At 41.8% G+C, this 22,498-nt stretch overlaps 1 protein-coding gene across 5 annotated transcripts in view; it reads left to right on the forward strand.

Moving 5' to 3' along the window:
• The window catches only part of mboat1 (membrane bound O-acyltransferase domain containing 1), a 130,644-nt gene that overhangs the window by 47,257 nt on the left and 60,889 nt on the right, over positions 1–22,498 (forward strand). For 4 of the 5 annotated variants that reach the window (XM_043719158.2, XM_043719160.2, XM_043719161.2 and 1 more), the window contains 2 exons: positions 7,717–7,794; positions 11,129–11,224. In XM_043719158.2, the coding sequence (XP_043575093.1) occupies positions 7,717–7,794; positions 11,129–11,224 (174 nt within the window). The remainder of the gene's footprint in view (positions 1–7,716; positions 7,795–11,128; positions 11,225–22,498) is intronic. The other variant, XM_043719159.2, reaches the window with a different exon arrangement.

Below are 22,498 nucleotides of genomic sequence, written 5' to 3' on the forward strand. Positions count from 1 at the left end.
CCCCCCCCCCTCTCTAACTCAGAAGTTTAAAGTCCTACTGACCACCCTATTTATCTTCTTCGCTAGAACATTGGTACCAGATCGGTTCAGGTGGAGACCGTCCCAACGGTACAGATCCCCCCGGTTCCAAAACTGATGCCAATGCCCCATGAAATGGAATCCCTCTTACCCACACCAATCCCTTAGCCACGAGTTTACTTCCCTAATTTTCTTATCCCTATGCCAATTGGCACATGGCTCGGGCAGTAATCCGGAGATTATGACCCTTGAGGACCTGTACTTCAATTTCCTTCCTAGTGCTTGATAATCCCCAAACAGGTACTCCACCATAGCTTTGCCTATGTTGTTAGTCCCAACGTGGACCACAATAACTGGATCCTCCCCCTCCCGCTCCAATATTCTTTCAAACCGGGCAGGCAACACACCATGCGAGATTCCCGATCCAGCTTCCATAGGATAATATCTGTCCCCCTAATTATAGAATCCCCTATAATAACTACTTGTCTTTTTGCTCCCCCCTCTTGAATGGCCTTCTGCACCATGGTGCCGTGGTCAGCTGGCTCATCCTGTCCAGATCTCTTTTCCTCATCTGTATAGGGAGCAAGAATCTCATACCTGTTGGACAAGGTCAAGGGCTGAGGCTCCTGAACTCAAGTTCCCCCTGTCTGCCTCACATACAGTCACACTCTGATGTCCCTGATCACTAACTGAATGTGAATTACTTAATCTCCCAGGTGTGACTGCCTCCTGAAACAAAGCGTCCAGGTAACTCTCCCCTCCCGGATGTGCCTGAGTGTTTCAAGCTCAGATTCCAGATCATCAACTCTGAGCCGGAGTTCTTTCAGCAACCAACACTTGCTGCAGATGTGGTCACTGCCATTCACAATGGGATCAGCCTGCTCCCACATCATACAGCTACAGCACATCACCTGCCCAACCATCTTTGCTTAGTTAATTACTTTATTACTTTGTATAGGTTTGAGTTAAAATACTTTCTGATACCTCTCTGCTATAGTCTTTTTCTAAAAACCAATTAATAGATAAACCATAAAAAGTAAATTTTTAACCATTCACTGATAAAGAAATAGAAAATCCTTACCTTAACAAACCAGAGTCCTATTTTTGGTTAGAGGAGGGGGTGCGGGTGGGAGACACAACACGTATAGTGTCTCGGGTTCAGCCATTGCCCAGATATATTACCGGCAGTCCCCTGGTTGTCGCTCCCACTCTTCCTAATTATTAACTAGGTTAGAGGAGGAGGGCGGGTGGGAGACACGACAGTAGTAGAGTCTCAGGTTTAGCCGCCTTGCTGATATATATGGTCACTGCTCTCCTTCCCGGCTGCCCCTCCCGTCCACGTCACTTCCTCCGCTGCTCCCGCTCCTTCTCCGCTGCTGCTCGCACTTAAAATGGCCGTTGGCATCGAAGGGTGAGTATTTATAGTCACTGCTTACCTTCTGGTCCCCGTCACTTCCTCCGCTGCTCCCGCTCCTTCTGTGAAAGTGAAAAAGACCGCTGCCCGCTATCGGTAAGTAATTTTAATAAAAACTGCCTTACCTTATCTGCAGTCTTCCGAGTTCGTCCTACCTCTGCTGCTGCTCGCACTTAAAATGGCCGTTGGCGTTGAAGGGTGAGTCTTTATGCTCACTGCTTACCTTCCCAGCTACCCCTCTGGTCCTCGTCACTTCCTCCACTGCTCCCGCTCCTTATCCGCAGTCTTTCGAGTTTGTCCTACCTCCGCTGCTGCTCGCACTTCAAAATCCCTTGTGACCTCCTCACTCTGGGCTTATCATCCCATCTAGCCATCACCCACCTTCTTCTCACAACAGGCACTCATCTTACTGTACAGCTAGTCAAAGAGGAAGCCCAATTGCCAGTGGCAGCAACTACTCCTTACCCTATGCGGCTCAGGTAAGGCAGTAATCAGAACCCCTGTCCCCTGAATTCTGTTCCAACACACGAACTATGCGTTCTAGCTCCCACAGTCATCGTGTTGTCAGCTCTGCTCTGGAATGACCCTCGGTAGCAGCAGTGCATGATCTGACTGGCTCAACTCAGCTCAGCAAAAGGGCAAAGGCCGAAAGTAACAGACACTGGTCTGCATACAGAGTGACAGTGCTGTGCACCAGCAAGAGCCAGTGCACTGGGAGCTCTTTTCCCTGGACCCTGTGATAGGGCCCAGTACCAATCTGTCTCCCATCACCATAATCTTCTTCCTAGAGCCTCCTTCCAGTCTGAGAAACACCTACTCCTGAGATCTGTAAAGTGGTCAGTCAGTCAAATTGATCGTCAGCACTTGTAGCTGGGGCTTCCTGTCCATAGAAGAGTGCAAGTCCAACCCTTAGCCAGGGAAGAAGTTAATAGAGGGATGGCATACCTCGACACGGTCCTGTCCCCATTAGTCCAAGAACTCCCCACCTACGTTCATGACACCACCCACGCCCTCCACCTCCTCCAGGATTTCCGCTTCCCCGGTCCCCAACGCCTCATCTTCACCATGGACATCCAGTCCCTGTACACCTCCATCCCCCATCACGAAGGACTCAAAGCACTCCGCTTCTTCCTTTCCCGCCGTACCACCCAGTACCCTTCCACCGACTGACCGAACTGGTCCTCACCCTGAACAACTTTTCTTTCCAATCCTCCCACTTTCTCCAAACAAAAGGAGTAGCCATGGGCACCCGCATGGGCCCCAGCTATGCCTGCCTCTTCGTAGGGTATGTGGAACAATCCATCTTCCGCAACTACACTGGCCCATCCCCCATCTTTTTCTTCGCTACATCGATGACTGTATCGGCGCCGCCTCGTGCTCCCACAAGGAGGTTGAACAGTTCATCCACTACACTAACACCTTCCACCCCGACCTCAAATTCACCTGGACAGTCTCGGACTCCTCCCTCCCCTTCCTAGACCTTTCTGTTTCTATCTCAGGCGACCGAATCAACACGGACATCTACTACAAACCAACCGACTCCCACAGCTACCTGGACTACACCTCCTCCCATCCTGCCCCCTGTAAAAACGCCATCCCATTCTCCCAATTCCTTCGTCTCCGCCGCATCTGCTCCCAGGAGGACCAGTTCAAAATACGTACAACACAGATGGCCTCCTTCTTCAAGGACCGCAACTTCCCCCCCGACGTGGTCGACGGTGCCCTCCACCGCATCTCCTCCACTTCCCGCTCCTCCGCCCTTGAGCCCCGCCCCTCCAACCGCCACCAGGACAGAACCCCACTGGTCCTCACCTACCACCCCACCAATCTCCATGTACAGCGCATCATCCGCCGTCACTTCCGCCACCTCCAAACAGACCCCAGCACCAAGGATATATTTCCCTCCCCTCCCCTATCAGCTTTCCGTAGAGACCACTCCCTCCGCGACTCCCTTGTCAGATCCACACCCCCCACCGACCCAACCTCCACTCCCGGCACCTTCCCTTGCAACCGCAGGAGGTGCAACACTTGCGCCCTCACCTCCCCCCTCACTTCTCTCCAAGGCCCCAAGGGAAACTTCCATATCCGCCACAGATTCACCTGCACCTCCACCCACATCATCTACTGCAGCCGGTGTGGCCTCCTCTATATTGGGGAGACAGGCCGCCTACTTGCGGAGCGATTCAGAGAGCACCTCTGGGCCACCCGGACGAACCAACCCAACCAACCTGTGGCACAGCATTTCAACTCCCCCTCCCACTCCACCGAGGATATGCAGGTCATTGGACTCATCCACCGCCAAACCACAACAACCCGACGGTCGGAGGAGGAGCGTCTTATCTTCCGACTGGGAACCCTCCAACCGCAGGGGATGAACTTGGACTTCACCAGTTTCTTCATCCCCCCTCCCCCCACCTTGTCTCAGCCGGATCCCTCCAGCCCGGCACCGCCTTCCTGACCTGCAGTCTTCTTCTTGACCTCTCCGCCTCCATCCTACTCCGACCTATCACCCTCACCTTGACCTCTTTCCACCTATCACATTTCCAACTCCCCTCCTCCAAGTCCCTCCTCCCTACCTTTTATCTTCTCCTGCTGAACACTCTCTGCTCATTCCTGAAGAAGGGCCTGTGCCCGAAACGTCGAATCTCCTGTTCCCTGGATGCTGCCTGACCTGCTGTGCTGTTCCAGCAATAAAGTTTCAACGGATGGCTACTTGGTCCAAGAATGGAGTTTTTTTTAAGAGAGGGCCTTGAAGGCAGAAAGCGAGGTGTGCAAATGAAGAGACTTGTGCAGGGAATTTGAGTGTGGGGCTTGGAAGTGTATTGACACAGTTTCCATACTGAGGTGAAGGAAGAGAGAAAAGAATATGGATTCAGATAAACATGGTGAAAGTGCAAAGGTTTATGTGAGGTGATGGTCTTGGGCTGGAATAGTTGGGGCTGGCAGAGAAAATGATACTGAATTAGGATCAGGCATGTATTGGCAAAATATCTTGTTTATGAGAGATTCAAAAGTTTCAATGTTTGTATTTGTCATTTATATAAATTATTTGGATGTGAACATAGGAGGTATCGTTCGTAAAGTTGCAGATGACACTAAAATTGGAGGTGAAGTGGAGAGCAAAGAAAGTTACCTCAAGAGTTCAATGAGATTTTGATCAGATGGGCCAATGGGCCAAGGAGTGGCAGATGAAGATTAATTTAGATAAATAAGAGGTGCTGCATTTTGGAATGACATATCAGGGCAGGACTTAATGCTAAGGTCCTGGGGAGTGTTGCTGAACAAAGAGGCCTTGGATTTGAGGTTCATAGTTCTTTGAAAGCGGAGTCGCAGCTCGTGAAGAAAGCATTTGGTATGTTTGCCTTTATTGGTCAGTGCATTTCGTACAGGGGTTGGGAGGTTGTGTTGCAGCTGTGCAGGACAATGGTTAGGCCATTATTGGAATATTATGTCCAACTCTGGTCTCCCTGCTACAGGAGGGATGTTGTAAAACTTGAAAGGTTTCAGAAAAGATTTCCAAGGATGTTACTTGGTTTGGAGGGTTTGAGCTATAGGGAGAGGATGAATAGGCTTCTTTGCCTGGAGCGTCAGAGGCTGAGGGGTGACCTTCTTGAGGTTTATAAAATCATGATGGGCATAGATAGAGTAAATAAATGAGGTCTTTTCCCTGGTGTGGGGGAGTCCAAAACTAGGCATAGGTTTAGGGTGAAAAGGGAAAGATTTTAAAGGGACCCAAGGGGCAACTTTCTCACACAGTTGGTGGTGCGTGTATGGAATGAGCTGCCAGAGGAAGTGGTGGTGGTTGGTACAATTACAGCATTTAAAAGGCATCTGGATGGGTAGATGTATAGGAAGGGTTTAGAAGGATATGGGCTAAATGCTGGCAAATGGGACTAGATTTATTTAGAAAACACCATTTCAGTGTGGATGAGTCTGACCGAAGGGTCTGTTTCTGTGCTGTTATATCTATGACTGTGGAATGGATTATTTTTTGTTTTGACTTTTGGACATAGGCATCACTGGCTAGCATTTATTACCCATCTTTGTTGACCTTGAGAAGGTGTTGGTGAGCTGCCTTGAATCGCTGTAGTCCATAGTCCATGTGCTATAGATAGTCCCTTAAGGACAGAATGCCAGGATATGACGCAGCGGCAGTGAAGGAACAGCGATAAATTTCCAAGTCAGGATGATAAGTGGTTTGGAGTGGAATTTACAGATGGAGGTGTTCCCATGCATCTGCTGTCCTCCTCCTTTAAGATGGAGGTGATTGTGGGTTTGAAGGTACTGTCTGAGGGTCTTTAGTGAATTTCTGAATTGCACCTTGTAGGTATTACACAGTGCTGCTCCTTAGTTTTAGTGGTGAATGGAATGGATGTTTGTGGATGTGGTGCCAGTCAAGCAGGCTGCTTTGTCCTGGATGGTGTCTAGCTTCTTGAGTGTTCTTAGAGACACCCATCTCAACAAATAGAGTTTCCATCGCACTTCTGACTTGTACCTTGTAGATGGTGGATATGCTTTGGGGAGTCAGGAGGACATGAGTTACTTGTAGCAGTCTTCCTAATCTCTGACCTGCTCTTGTAGCTACTGTGCATATGCCTTGAGTCCAGATGATGTTCTGATCAATGGTAACCTTCACTATGTTGAAGTGGAGCCAATGAATGCCAAGAGTGGTGATTAGAAGTCTCTTATTGGAGATGGCCATTTTCTGGTATTTGTGGGGCATGAATGTTACTTGCCATGTGTCAGTCCAAACCTGGATATTATCCAGACCTTGTTGCATTTTATTGTGGACTGCTTCAGTATCTGAGGAGTCCCGAATGGTGCTGAAAATTGTGCAATCAGAGTTAACCACACTCACTCTGACCTTATGAAGGAGGGAAGATCATCGAAGAAGCTGCAAATGAATGGTGATAAATGGAAGGCCAAAAGGTTGAACTTGAAAGGAGAACTGTAAAATTAGTTTGAATGATGTTATCCGGCAATGGATACAGAAAGAGGTGGGATAGGAAGGGCACAGAAAGGTGTAATACAAGAAAGTAATTGGAGATGGTCATTGCACTATTGGGAGATTGGGAATTTAGGTAGGAGAATATATTTGTTGAAGAGTGAACAAGAGAATGAAGAATTTAGAGGACCCATAGAGCTGAGGTAGAGAATGAAATCATTGAAGATGAGGCATTTAATGCAGACTCTAGGGAGAAGCTGATATCTCAGTGAGAAACCTAGGGCTGCATTCTGAGTGGTGGACAAGGAGGATTTTAAAGAGCTGAAAGGGTTAGAAGAAGGTAAGATTGACAGCAAAGTTGACAGAGCATATTATTTCCAGTAATATAGAGGTATGTAGAACAAGGCATTGGTTATAAAATTAAATCCAAGTAATTTACTGCACTGAGGAGATAGTGGTTTAATGATAATGCCACTGAGTTACTAACCTAGAGGTCCAGGCTCAAGCTGTGGGGATGCTGGTTTAAATCTTTCTATCGCATCTGATTGGAATTTGGAATGAGTTAATAAATCTGCAATATTAAGTTAGTCTTGGTAATGGTGACCTTCCCAACTACCATCAAATGACAAGAAATAATCACTAAAAATCTGGAATTAAATGCCAGCCTGATAGCGACCGTACTGTCATAAAACCCATTTATCTGATGAATGTCCATTTGGAAGGAAATTTGATCTTGCCTACATGTGCCTCCAGACCCACTGCAGTGTGATTGACTCTTAAATGCCCTAACTAACCACTCAATTCAAGAGCAATTAGGACAAGGAACAAATGTTGGCTTTGCCAATGCTGCCCATATCCTCTGAAGGTCTGAAAAAAATTAGAGTTAGGATTTAAAAGAAAGTAGTGAGAGGCTGTCTAATTCTCTGCCAAAGTACATGATTGAAGCATGGATCATGTTAACATTTAAGAGGTCATGTTAAATAGGTGAAGGAAAGGAGAATAACTGTTCATATAAAAGGTTAGAACGACATCTGCCTCGAAGGGAATTCAGAGTCCTGGGCCAAGTTATCTGCTTCTGTGTTATTGTTCGTATATATTCAGTATTTATTCAATAATGACATTAAGGAATATCAAAACTAGGAGAGTAAATGAATTTAAGATCCTGGTCAGCCATGATCTAATTTAATGGCAGAAAGAACTTGGAGCTCTATGGATCTGTTATTGTACCTGTTTTCCAAAATGCAAATGAAGTAATAGTTGTTAAAATGTGAAGAGCAATTATTTTCAGTTGGGCTTAGAAATCATGTGTCTAATCTTTGTTTTGCTGTTCTTTCTCCAGGTACTCATTACACATTTTTATGGAAGTTTCTTTGTGCTACTGCATTATGATAACAGCGAACGTCTCAAACATTCACAGGTATAGAACCCAATATGTGTAATGTTTTCTGAAGCAAAGGCATCTACTTGGAAATACTGCTGAGGTTTTAAATAAATTTGAAAATTTAAGATAGACACATTTTGGATTTAATTATTTGTTTGAAATAAACCACATTTTCCTTACTTAACATATAGACCATAAATCTGTTTTCGAGGGGTTGTGTTGGTCCTGTGATCTGCTCTTTAGATCAGAATTGCACACAATGTTCCAAAAGTGGCCTAACCAATATCCCGTACAACTGCAACATGACCTCCCAACTCTGATACTCAATGCTTTGAGCAATAAAAAAAAACATACTAAATACCTTCTTCACTATCCTATGTACCTGAGACTCCACTTTCAAGGAACAATGAACTTGAACTCCAAGGTCTCTTTGTTCAACAACACTCCGCAGGATCTTACCATTAAGTGTATAAGCCCTGCCCTGATTTGCCTTTCCAAACTGCAGCACCTCACATTTATCTAAATTAAGCTCCATCTGCCACTCCTCGGCCCATTGGCCCATCTGATCAAGAACCCATTGTACGCTGAGTTAACTTTCTTTGCTGTCCATTGCACCTTCAATTTTGGTGTCATCTGCAAATTTACTAACTATACCTCCTATGTTTGCATCCAAATCACTTATATAAATGACTAAAAGCAGTGGACCAGCACCGATCCTTGTGGCACTCCACTGGTCACAGGCCTCCAGTTTGAAAAGCAATCCTCCACCACCACCCTCTGTCTTCTATCTTCAAGCTAGTTCTGTATCCAAATGGCAAGTTCTCCCAGTATTCCATATGATCTAACCTTACTAACCAATCTGTCATGAGGAACCTTGTTAAACATTTTACTGAAGTCACTGTAAGATCCTGTTCACCGCTCTGCCTTCATCAATCCTCCTCATTACTTCTTCAAAAAACTCAATCAAGTTAGTGAGACATGATTTCCTGTGCACAAAGCCATATTGATTAACCCAAATCACTCCTTGGCTATCCAAATATATGTAAATCCTGTCCCTCAGGATTCCCTCCAATAACTTGCCCACCACCAATGTCAGGCTCACCGGCCAATGGTTCCCTGGCTTTTTCTTAGCACCTTTCTAAAATAATGGCACCACATTAGCCAACCTCCAGTCTTCCGGCACCTCACCTGTGACTGTCAGTGAGTGGTCCAGCAATCACTTCCTTAGCTTCCAACAGAATTTTAGGGTACACCTGAACAGGTCATGGGGATTTATCCACCTTTTGTTGTTTCAAGACATCCAGCACTTCCTCTTCTGTAATATGGACATTTTTCAAGATGTCACCATCTATTTCCCCACATTCAGTATTTTTATATCCTTCGCCACAATAAACACTGATGCAAAATACTCCTTTGGGATCTCCCTATCTCCTGCCTTTCCATACATAGACTGCCTTGCCGATCTTTGACTGGTCCTATTCTCTCCCTAGTTACCCTTTTTGTTCTTGATGTCTTCATAAAATCCCTGTGGACTCTCCTTAATTCTATTTGCCAAATTCTATCTCATGTCCCCTTTTTGCCCTCCTGATTTCCCCCTTAAGTATACTCCTACTGCCATTATAGTCTCCTAAGGATTCGCTCAATCTCTGCTGTCTAAACCTGACACATTCTTCCTTCTTTTTCTTGACCAAAACCTCTATGTCATTAGTCATCCAGCATTCCCTGCATCTGCCAGCCTTTCCTTTCACCCTAATAGGAACATACTGTCTCTGAGCTTTTGTTATCTCATTTTTGAAGGCTTTCCATTTTCCAGCTGTCCCTTTACCTGCGAACATCTGCCTCCAATCAGCTTTCGAAAGTTCTTGCCTAATACCATCAAAATTGGCCTTCCTCCAGTTTAGAACTTCTGCTGTTAGATCCTGTCTATCCTTTTCAATTTTAAAACTAATAGAATTATGGTTGCCCAAAGTGCTCCCCCACTGACATCTCAATCTTCCTTTGAGTCACACACCATCCTGATTTGGGGTTATAACTCTATTGCTTTACTGCTACTGGGTCAAAATCCTGGAATTCTCTCCTAACAGTACCGCGAGAGACCCTGCACCTGAAGGACTATAGTGGTTACAGTAGGCAGCTGACCATCATCTGTGATGCTGCCAGACCTGCTGAGCTTCTCCAGCATTTTCTGCTTTTATTTAAGGTCGTCAGCCTTTGCAGTATTTTGCTATTATAGTGCCATAAAAACATTCTTTTAGCATTGGTACTGTTTTTGAAACAAGAACACAGCACACAGGGAAATTAGAGTTAAGTAATAAATGCTGGCCTCGTCAGCAATATCTGCATGTTTTTAATGGATTTCCTTCACTCTGGTGGATCTGACTTATCTTTTTTTAACAAACAAATATTTGCCTTCCCTAGCTTAAAAAATCGTATACATTTGGCTGAATCCTTGCCTTTTTGTTTAGTTACATTACTGCACGTACATATTTCCTCAGTCCCATGCCTCTGTATTTTGTGCAATATCCTACCATGGGGAACTTTATCAAACGCCTTACTGAAATCCATATACACCACATTAACCACTTTACCCTCATCCACCTGTCTGGTCACCTTCTCAAAGAATTTGATAAGGTTTGTGAGGCAAGACCTACTCTTCACAAAACAGTGCTGACTATCCCTGATCAACTTATTCCTTTCTAAATGATTATAAATCCTATTTCTTATAATCTCACTGCCTTCCCCTTTCACATCCTTACCTCTTCCCATCCCCTACATTAATTTCATTATTTTGACCTTTGCTTGATCTGAACAAATCAAATTAAAATTGACTTTGTGTTTTAATTTGCAATAGACTGACTAGTACATACATAAGGTGAGGTGTATATCTGCAAGTTTGCATATTCAATGGTGTAAAAGTTGGTGAAGTAATGATATTGAAACTATTTAAGCTTAGTGCATGTCCAAACATTTGCAAAATGTATTAACACCCTGGTGACTCAGAGTTGTACACTGTCCCAGTGATAGTCTGTGTCATATAGACCAAGACGACCTGAATTGTAGTTGAAGGCTCAGTGGTTGAAGAGGCTGCTCAAGTTGGCTTCAGCAACCCTGAGTTTAGGATGAAAAAAAATCAATTTGGGATTTTTACTCCTGGTGACACCTGCTGCAGTGGGTTTCTGTAACTTGGCATCCCTGCTTTTCATCATCTACCATTATGCTTTCTGCCATAAAGACTTTGAGTAATTTAAGTCTCTCCACTTTTCCCTCCTCCTCTAACAATTTCCTCAAAAGCCACCTTTCCCAATAATTTATTTTTATTATATGTGACATCATAACAATTCCAGTACATTTGTGTTTCTTGTTCTTTTAGATATTCATTTGTAGCAGCAATGGGCTATCTCACACTGTGTCAAATTAGCAGAGTATATATCTTTAATTATGGACTGTTGGCCACAGATTTCTCTGGGTGAGTTTGTTTTTAGATATTTCTCAGTTGTAATTTAGTATCTAAATTTGAAAGTGACCTTTTAAGGAAGGACATGAAAGGAGCATAAGGGGTGTAATTATTTACTTGGATAAATAAAAGGAAATTACCATATACCCTTTGTTTTTGTGACAGTGTTGAGGTACTTACAGCAAACTCTAATATTTTGTTTTGTGGAATGGAATATCTGTTTTCTAGTGTATTCTTGGGATTTTGTTTTCCCTGTTGAATTTGCAGAGTACTTTCTGTCTGGTGTTGAAGTTAAGGGAGAATAAAAGTTTTCTTCATTTGTATTACTGCACTGCTCAGTACAGTACCTCTGTCCTCCGTGTCAGTGTTGTAATATGAAGGCGCCATGATGAAATGACAACTTCCCTAGATTATTTTACTAGGATCTTTCAGAGCTTGTGGCAGCTATCAATGCTATCATAATTAGTGCTGGGTGCCATTTCCTTATCTGGCTCATTTGCTGATATGTCAGGATATCCCCTGGCCAGAAGTGAAAGAAAAAATATGACTTCTGATTTTCGAAGGATTGGAAAATTCTGTTTCTAGTGTTGTGGAATGTGCACCTCTGTGTAAAGATTTGGTGGATTTTACAATATAGGGAGCTCCAGAGTTTTCTATTAGAATATATCTATTCAACGAGAGAATTGAGATGCGTTAATAATATTGGGCATGAATCTGACTAGACTATGTGGATGTAGATGTACTATTGAAGGATGCTTCGCTGTAGTATTATATATTTATGTGTGTGTGAGATAATGGAGCAAATGTCTACAGTACACTCTAAACTCTGTGGGTGCATGGTTATGCAGCAGATGGATATGTGTGCACAGAATAAGCAGGCCCCATGTATGCAGTGGTTCTTTTAAGATGCATGAAAGCATGTCAGTTTTAAGAAGAAACATGTAGTACTGCAAACTGGCTGTGAAATACAAAATGTTATTAGATGGAACATTGCAGCAGAGGATTCTCCATGCTCTGACATCCCCACTGTTAAACAGAATATTGTTGTCCCTTTTATGTCAATATGTCTTTGAAATGCATTTTTAATTGGCATCAACGAATAAACCATCTGCTTTCTGTCTCTTTTAATCCTTGCCTTTTAATCCTGTCCAAAAATATCAATTAAAACACATGCCCTGATTTTGCCAGATCTGCTGGGTTTCTGTTTCAGTTTCTGTTATTGTCCTGATTTTTGTTCCTGAGTTGGGAGAAATCTTGATTCTGTGAACCTGGCCTTTAAAATGGCTGCCTGCAGTTTTGATTCTTGGTTCAGCAGGCCATGGTGAATTGGGAGTCAGGCCAGGCAGCTGAGGAAACCTTACATGAGTCAAACAGAATGTTTCCCTTGGAAATCCAGTGTTGTGTTCAAAGTTTGTAAGTAAGGAAAAAACAGAAAGCATGCCTTCTGCTCTTACCCCTCATTCCCCTTACACTCCATGCCCAATTTCTACACATGCTTATGGCCCTCATGTTCCTTGTGCCACTCTTTGACCATTCCACCTCCTATACCCCAGATATCTTTGGCCAATTTACTGGAACTTCAGCCTTCCAAATGGATGGCCTGGCTGTCTGAGAACAAAATGCACTGAGTATAAGCCTGGCCTTACTGAGTTGAATGTCCACCTTCTGGGTTCTAAATACCAAAAACTGCAAAATTCGATTTCATAGATGCATCCCATCATTTAAATGGTCAGCTGCCTCCTGGGGTTCTGTATGCCTGCTCCTAATTCCTCACCTGCAATGAATGCCATGTTTGGGATGTGCCTTAGCATTCTCGACTCATGGTGTTGTCACTGCAATGGAGACGCTCTCTGTTGTGGTAGAAATCTGCAAATCTTTGGCCATTCTCAGGGTGCTGGAAGTTATACATTTGAGTACCAGTTAACAAAGAACACCAGGATGAAAACAAGCCTTCATCTAGTTTCTTTTAAAGGTTAATTGGATTAAAGATCAAAAGTACCAGGAAAGTTCAAGATGGGGCTTCTTGTGTTTCTACCTTCCTGTACAGCATACTGTTCTTTCAAATGGAATCAAATGGTTATGCTGCCTCTATCAGTGCAGCTTTGGGCTATTCTCAGGGTATGCAAATTGTGTAGTTTCACTGATCAGTCAATATTTCATTTGGAGGAACCACCCAGCTTCTATTATTTATCTCTCTTCACATCACTCCAACTAAAAATCAGAATTGCTTTGTGCTGCAGGATGTCCATATATTTATACGCTGTAGTTCTGTAGTCATATAAATTGACCAAATTTTTATCAGAGACAGTAAACTATACCGTAATAATTGGCAGTAATTCTATATTGAAAAATTTCACAGGCCAGTGTCCGATCACCAAGTGACCCTTTACTTATATGTGGAGAGTCCTTGATACTAATCCAGCTACCTCAGAGCCAGCTCTGAGTGAACCGGATGTCTGACACTCTTGTTTTGTATCTGTCAGCCAGGGTTCCCTGACTGGGGTTGTTAATTTGGTCAGTCAGGAAACTTATGTTCTATAAGGTCCACCTGGCTGATCTCATTACAATCATTTCATATATCATGAGGAAATCAGAATTGTCTATCATCCTCTGCTTTGTGAAAGTGTTTTACTGTGAAGTGAAAGAGAGGGTGAGAAAAGTAAAAACAGATGATTAACTGAATTTTGAACCATGGAAAGAGAGCTGTGAAAGGTTGCTCCAAAATTTATAGGGCTTTTCATGACAAGAATTAAGTATGATCTTTACTTTTGTAGGAGAAAAACTTTAGATTGAACTAATGGCTTATGAAACAATAGTTCCATCAGTCGTGTTCAAGGTTTTGGCTGCTGAAGATACATTGCCCCAGAGACTCTGCCTTGGTTGCCACATTTGATGTACTCTTAAATCTCTTCAATAAATAAATGCTTTAAAATTCTCTTGTTTATTCATCTCAAGTTTGTCAATTGTGAGAGTACAGTGCTTTGGCCAGTGGTCCTTTAACTTCTTGGTGATGCTTTGTCATAAACCTGAGCATACCTGTAAATACTCCCTCTATGAAAGGACTTTGAAACCTACGCTGTATATGTTAGATGCTGTTCTGGCTTTACATAATAAGTATGGTGAGGTATTGCTTAGAAAAACAAGTTTGTTTAAACATGGCTATAAGCCTTTGGTGCTGTTATCATCTATATATGACTGTATTAGTTTTCAATTTGCAGTGCTGCCACTGAGCCATTTGTTGATTTAACAGTGTCTAATGAGGTATTTGAACTGCCTTAGGGGCTGAAAATGAAACGCATGTTCCGCAGTTTTAGGTATCCTGATGCGGAATTAAAGTATTGGTATCTCTCAAGGTCAGTCCACTTGGGTTAAGGTTGCACAGTCTGCGCTGAACCTGAATTCTCCCAGTCCAAGCCAAATCTTTCCTGTGTTATCTAGGACTATACAAATTTATTGTGAGGGATAGTTTGTTTCCCTGGTTGACCTTCATAGTTTCTTCAGGGCAGTAATTGTTATTTATGTTTGATCCAATTATTTTACTGTAATGCATTACATCCCAATCTTTTCTCGAATATGTTTAGAAATATTTTATAGATCACCCCCAACTGACCTTCTGTCACTCTAACTTGTGGAACCAGGGACATTTTTCTTTGCTCTACTTACAGCCTATCTGCTTGCCTGACGTGAAGAATGAAACCTGGAAACCTTTTATTTGTTCATAGGATGTGTGTGTATCACTGGAAAAGCACAGCCAGTCAGGCAGCATCCGAGGAGCAGGAGAGTTGACGTTTCAAGCGTAAGGTCTTCATCAGAGCTTATGGTCAAACGTTGACTCTCCTGTTCCTCGGATACTGCCTGACCAGCTGTACTTTTCCAGCACCATACTCTTTGCCTCTGATTGCCAGCATCTGCAGTCCTCACCTTCTCTTGTGTGTGTATCACTGGCACCCCAGCATTTATTGCCAATCTCTAACTGTCCTTGAGAAGATGGTGAGTGGTTGCTTTCTTGAACTACAGCACTCCATATGAAGTGATTATACCCACAGTGTTGTAAAGGAGTAACATACAAGATTTTGACTCAGCAATGGTGAAAGAATCATGGTATATATCAGTCAGAGCCGTATGTGAGTTGAAGAGGAACTTGCAAGTGGTGATGTTCCCATGAATCTACTACACTTGGCCTAGGATGTAAAGGTTGTATGTTTGTACGATTCTGCTGACGATATCTTGGAGAGTTGCACTGCTCCTTGTAAATGATACAGACTACTGCCACTAAGCATTGGCAGTAGAGAAATTGCATGTTTAAGGAGGTGGATTGGTTAATAATTGACAGGTTTCTTTATGCTGATGATATTGAATTTCTTGAGTTGTTGGATTTGTTATTATACTGACAAGTGAAGAGTATTTGAATACATTTCAGCCGTGTGTTGCAGATGATGGACAGGCTTTTGGGAGTCAAAATGTAAGTTACTCAACACAAAATTCCCAGTCCTTGACCCATGTCTATAGCCATAGTATTTGGATGACTTGCCCAGTTCAGTTTCTGGTCAGTAGTAACCCCCAAGATGCTATTAGGGAGATTCAGTAATGGTAATGCTATTGATTGTCAAAATGTTGCTCAGACCATGGAGTGTAGGGTTTGAGATGTCATGTTGAGGTTGCACAGGATGTTGGTGAAGCCACTTTTGGAGTACTGTGTACAGTTCTGATTGCCCTGCTATAGGAAGGATATTATTGGAGAGGATTCAGAAAAGATTTACAGGATGTTGCCAGGACTGGAGGGTTTGAGTTATAAGGAGAGACTGGAATAGGCTGGGACTTTATTGACTGGAGCGTAGGAGTTTGAAAGGTGACCTAATAGAGATTTATAAAATTATGAGGGCATAGATAAGGTGAATAGCATAGGTCTTTCCCCTCGGCTGCACGAGTTCAAAACTAGGGGGCATATTTTTAAGGTGAGAGGAGAAAGATTTAAAAGGGACCTGAGGGACAACTTTTTCCCCACAGAGGGTGGTTTGTATGTGGAATGAACTGCCAGAGGAAATGGCAGATGCAGGTACAGTTACAACATTTAAAAGACACTTGGACAGGTACATCAATAGGAAAGTTGGAGAAAAATGGGCTAAATGCAGGTAAATGGGACTATTTTCGGTTGAGAAACTTGCTTGGCATGGACAAATTGGACTGAAGGGTCTGTTCCGCCCTGCATGAAGCCTCTGGGTGATACTTAAATTCTGTCTTGAAAATCTCACTGTCAAGCACTTGTGTAGCACAAATGTTACTTTCCACTTATTGGTTCATGCTTGAACATTGTTCAGGTCTTACTGCATGCAGATACAGACTATTTCAGTGTCTAAAGAATTGAGAATGCTGATCACAGTGTAATTACCAGCAAATAATTCCCAACTTCTGACCTTTGTAATGGAATGAAGGTCATTGATGAAGCAGCTAAAGGTAGTTGCTCCTAGGATACTGCCCTGAGGAACTCCGGTAGCAATGTCCTGGTGCTGAGATCTTTGGTTTCTAACAACTACAGTCATCTTCCTTTGTGCCAGATAGAAATCCAGTCAGCAAACTGTCCTCCCCTGATTCGCACTGACTCCAGTTTTTCTAGGGCTCTGTGAAGCTGTACTCTGCCTGAAGCATCAATTCTCCTCCTCTGATGCTGCCTGACCAGCTGTGCTTTTCCAGCACCATACTCTTCGACTCTGTCAATATTGCCTTGATGTTAAAAGCTGTCCTTCTTCCCTCACTTCTATTAGTGAGGTCTTTTGTCAATGTTTTACTAAAGCTGTGATGAGGTCAGAAGCTGAGTGCTCAACATAAGCATTATTTAAGGAGATTAATGCTGTGTAAATCTGCTGATTGCACTGTCAACATCCCTTTCCATTACCTTGCTGATTAGATGTATATCGATGGAGCAGTAGTTGATTGATTAGATTTGAACTGCTCTTTGTAACAGCACATACCTGGACAATTTACCAAATTGTTGGATAGATGACAGTGTTGTAGTTGTTGTGGAACAGAAGACTAGTTCTAGTGCAACGGCCTTGAATACGACAGCTGGGATGGTATTGGGGCCCTAGTTTTTGCTGCATCCATTACAGTCAGCTATTTTGTTTTGTGTACAGTAAATTGAATTAATGAAGTCTCCTGCCAGTAATCCTGTGGACTCAGGAGAGGCCAAGATAGATGATCAATTTGGTGCTGCTGGGCGAAGATGATTGCAGATGCTTCAGCCTTGTCTTTTGCACTGTTTTACTGGTACTCCTCCATCATTGAGGACAGGGATATTTGTGGAGTCATCTTCTCCAGTTAATTGTTCAATTGTCCACCACAATTCACATCTGGATACAGCAGGACTTCACAACTTCAATCTGATCCATGGTTTGTAGAATCACTTTGCATCGTTTCTCACCTGTTGCTTTCATGGACACTGAGGTTGGCCACGTCGAGTCATTGTATGTCCCTTCTACCCTCAGTGCTTCTTCCAAAAGGTGTTCAACATAGAGGAGTATTGATTCATGGGAAAGGGCAGTAGGTGGTGATGAACAGGTGATTTCCCTATGTAGGTTTGACCTAGTGCTGTGGAACTTAATGGGCCTGGATCAATGCTGAGTACATCTAGAGTTCCTTCCAGCCAACTGCATACCACTGTGTTGCCACCTCTAATGGGTATAATCCTTCAACTGGGACAGGGCATGGCTAGTAGCCTGAAACAGTGGCTATATTGTATAATATGGTGAATCTGTGTTATATTCATCCCACTGTGGCAGTTTGAGAGCTTGGATTCATGTTTAAAATTTTGGAATAAACTGGCGGAAGTGAGCAAAAGTTTATGCATTGTGGTTAAAAACCTAGTCGATTCCTATATGTTTTTTTTTAGGTTCAGAAATCTGTCATCCTTGCCTGTTGAACTATATGTGACTCCATGCCACACCATACTGATTGACTTTTAAATGTCCTTTGAAGTAACATACAAAGCCACTAAGTTATTAGAACTGTTGTGATTTGAGAAGACGACTCATCACCAAATCTTTCACATGGCAAAACAAATTATTTGATATTACACTTCCAGTTGGATGTACCAACAGACATAGGGAATGGTGCTTTTGTTTGCCACAGGTGCACCACTTATATAGAAGATAGATGCTGTTATTGCAGGGTGGGGAAGGAGTGTGGGTGGTTTTGTCATTGAATATAATCTATCCCAGGCCTATTCCAGCTATTACTCTGAAAACAATTGGAGATTGATCATTTTTCACAGGTTTTGAGTTCATTTATGAGGTAAATTTTAAGGTGAAATTTTGTGCATATTTTTCAATGAACAGAAATGCTTTCATGTGCCTTTAATGAATAAAATTGTATAGATTTTTAAAATATATTTTCATGAAATGGTATGCAGAGGATTGGGGTGACTTTGTGTACTTTCATTGTGCACTCATCATATACTCAAAGACATCAGCCAGCTACTGGACGACTCCATGTTCTTGCTAAAGAGAATTCATCCTGTCACCAGTTCAGTTTATGCAAAGTTAAAAATCTCACAACACCAGGTTATAGTCCAACAGGTTTAATTGGCAGCACTAGTTTTTGGAGCGCTGCTCCTTCATCAGGTGGCTTATGCAATGCTGAATTGTCATGAACCAAGTCTTGAGTAAAAATCAGAAGGAATAACCTAGTCTCATTCCTTCTGGTTAAAAATAGAATTATTCTCCTTTTAGGATAGTCCTATTGTGAAACTCAGAGTGCAGTTTGTGATTCCTTGTCTAATTCCCTACTTTCTGAAACTTCCGCACAGCTTCTGCCTTCCTTAAGAATTTGATTATTTCACTTGTGATTTTTTTTCAAAGACCAACCTGTTCTAATGTAAAATATAGTGAGGAATAATTATTATCGAGTATGTGAAAATGCAACCATTGTTTTCATCTTAAAAATGATTGTCATGGTTATTTTCACTCTTCATTCCAATCATTGGACTTTCTGTTTTGTGAAGTCTTTCTTGTATTTTTTACATTATCCTGTGCTCTGTTTCTTTTCCTTTATGCTCAGTGGATTCTTGTGGTGAGTTGTTTATTCTTCTCATAGTTATTATATTATTTGCATGAAGTCTTGGTGTGCTCTATAACGTACCATGTTAGCTGTAACATAACTGAATATTTACGGAATTCCATTGTAACCCAGTAATAATTGTTTTAGAATATACTGTGTAAATATGCTGGAGGTTTGGTTAACTTCAGTAAGATTCTCATGAATACATGTGACTGCAGGTTATTTATTTATCACTGCTCAATGGCTTACTGCAAATGCACAAGAAAGCTGCTGCCTAATAGTGGGCTGAAAATTGAAGAAAATACTGAAACTGTACAACATTTTTATTGGCAAGGCAATATTTATTATCCGTCCCTAGTTTCAGTGAGGGTGTGCTAAGAGTCAACCACATGGTTATTCACAGGTCAGGCATGAACATGGGGTGGATGGGTGATGTCTCTAGCAGAATTAGGTAGAGTAGGAAGAATATGGGTCACTGTGGATGATTTTGTCAGGTTCTTGTCTTGATCTTATCAGTGCTTCAGTGGCCTTGAAGAGCTAGTTTGTTTTCACTGTCCTGCTTGGAGTCATTTGCGACTGGTGGGTACCACAAGGAGTGTTTGTTCCACAAAAAATAATAAAACTATGATTTACATTTACAACTTGCTGCCTTTATTAGACTTTGTTTGAGTTTAGATTAGTTGTTCTTTCTTGCAAGGGGATATTTGTAGATTTGTTTTATTTTTGTTGGTGACAGTAATGCATAGGTATTAGTATGACAAGTAGTTAAGCAGGTGATTGTCGTTAATTAATAGATAAAAGGAGGGAGACAAGTGAGATTGAGGTGTGTAAAGTGCTATAAAACTGAGTGGTTCAGGGTCGCAGTGATGTGGTGGTAATGTTACTAGACTAGTAATTCAGAGCCTCAGACTAATGTTTTGGGGACATGGGTTCAAATCCCATCATGGCAGGTGGTGAAATTTGAATTGCATTTTTAAAAACTCTTAAAAACTCTTTAATAATTCTTTATTAAAAATAAAAAGTTAGCCTAATGGTGATCATGTGACCAATGTCAATTGTTGCAAAAAAAACCATCTAGTTCACTAATGCCCTTTAGAGAAGGAAGCTGCTGCCCTGATCTGGTCTCAACATGTAAAACTCAGGAGTTAACAAACTCTACCCAGAAAGAAAGATGTTCTCATTTCTACCTCAATAACTCACTTGGATCAGGATTAACAATTGGTTAACTAACATAGGCATATTGTTGAACTGGAGTCAAATGCAAGTTCATCTAACTACCTCTGAAGTATATCAGTGAGCCACTTTGGTTTATTTGACTCTTCAGCTTTGACTGAGGTGAAATTTTATCCATTGTTTCTGGGGCAGGCTCACAAGTGACCGTGATTTTATTTCTGGTGCAGTGGAATTAAAAATGTTTATTTTCATAATCTGTGGGATTGGATGTTCCCTGTACTGTTTTGCAGAAATGTTAATGCTCATTGGAGTACTTTGTAAAAGTAAAATACTCTACAGATTTTCAAAACAATGGCTGTAGAGAAAGATGTGCAACCACCCTTCATTCCCTTTCCGAATGAGGTAAATTACTTTGTACTGAAATGAGACTGCAGCTCTCCAAAGTGCTGAAGCACGATGCTGATTATTAAAACATTAAGGGAACAGCTTTCTTGGACAGTCACAGTATGCCATTTAACTGGAACTGCAAAGTTAATTCACAATCAATATGGAATTGAGTTCCTGATCTGCAGTTTTAAATGTGTGAAAGCATATTTTAAAAGAACAGGTTCCCTGTTTTCCAGATCGCTGATTTAACTTGTGGGATTAATCTGATAGTGTTTTAATTTGTATTATACTATTATAATGTGATAGTTTTTGATCCGTCTTGGTTGGAAGTAGATTTTCTCGAAACTGGGAATATGGGTGGATGTCCCAAGTTTCTTTTATGGATTCTGATATTGCTCATATTCTTCACTGTGGATCAATGAGGTAGGAAAGGGTTCATTTTCTCACTCATGAGTATCTATCTATCACATGAATAACATGCAGTTGATCAAGAAATGTGAGGAAGTCTGCAACCATCTAGAGTGCAAGAAAGTCTGGGAGTGGATAAAGGCTAAATAAACCAACTGTTTGTTTTTGCAGATCTGTCACCATATCTGTCTGCTTGCTGTATTCCGACGTTTTTTTTACAGCAACTTAATTGTTTATTCCCAGCATCTTGTTATTAACATACTTTACATTGTTGTGATTTTTTTTGCTGTTCCCTTTCACATACTCATGCCTCACCCACCCCCAAGCTATAATTGCCAGTCCACTTCAAATGGGGATTAATGCTTGTGCATGTCTATACTTGACATAAAACAAAGGGTAAATTCACTGCTTCATCTGAATTGAGCACCTTGTTTAATTGAGAAAAATGCACTAGAGTAGATGAAACTATTCATATGGAGATGGACCATTAACTGAATATAAGTAAAATGTAAGTTCTTAAGAAAGAGGGTAATCAAAGCCAACAAACTTATTCTAGCTTATTATTGCCGAAGTAAGAGGGACTCACTCTTTTATGCAAAAAAATTGAATGCAGATCAGAAAATCTTCAAGATGATTAATGGGTTTAGAGTCAAGTTTTAGGTCTTTTCCCCTTCAGTATCACTTTTCCTGTTACTGGTTTCTGAAATTCAAACATCTAATGCATCAGATCATTTTGTAGAAAGTTATTGTGGAAAGTAAAATAAGGCACAACATGGCAGGTAGGATTAAAGTGAGCAGTCCTGAACAAACCAACTATATCACGAAACCTGTTGTACCAACCTCTTGTATATATTTCGTGCAGCCAACTGTTTTATAAACTTGCATCCTGAATTTGTTCATTAATATTAAATCACTCATTTTACAAGTTCTCTCTGGATGCATTTGTGATTGTAGCGGAGTGCTTATTCATCATTTGATTCAATGTATGAGCTGTTGACTTACAGACACTAGCCAGTCCAGAAATCAGTTGAATCAACTATGTCTCAGATACTGTATTGTGCAACCCTTGGATGGTTCCTCTGAAAAAAGAAAGTGCATTATCAAAACAGACACAAATGGTATGTGTTAGGAGTTATGGGGAGGGAGAGAGGAAAGAGATATATAGATATCTTGACAACAAAATATGTTTTTCAAGTTGATACTGTACCTTTCAGTAATTGTATTTTAGACTTCTATAACTTGAACTCTGGTGATAGCATTCTCCAA

This window comes from Chiloscyllium plagiosum, unplaced genomic scaffold (genome assembly GCF_037043375.1).
Source record: "Chiloscyllium plagiosum isolate Xiang-an unplaced genomic scaffold, Cpla_swu_hap1 HiC_scaffold_34, whole genome shotgun sequence".
Classification (NCBI taxonomy): Eukaryota; Metazoa; Chordata; class Chondrichthyes; order Orectolobiformes; family Hemiscylliidae; genus Chiloscyllium; species Chiloscyllium plagiosum.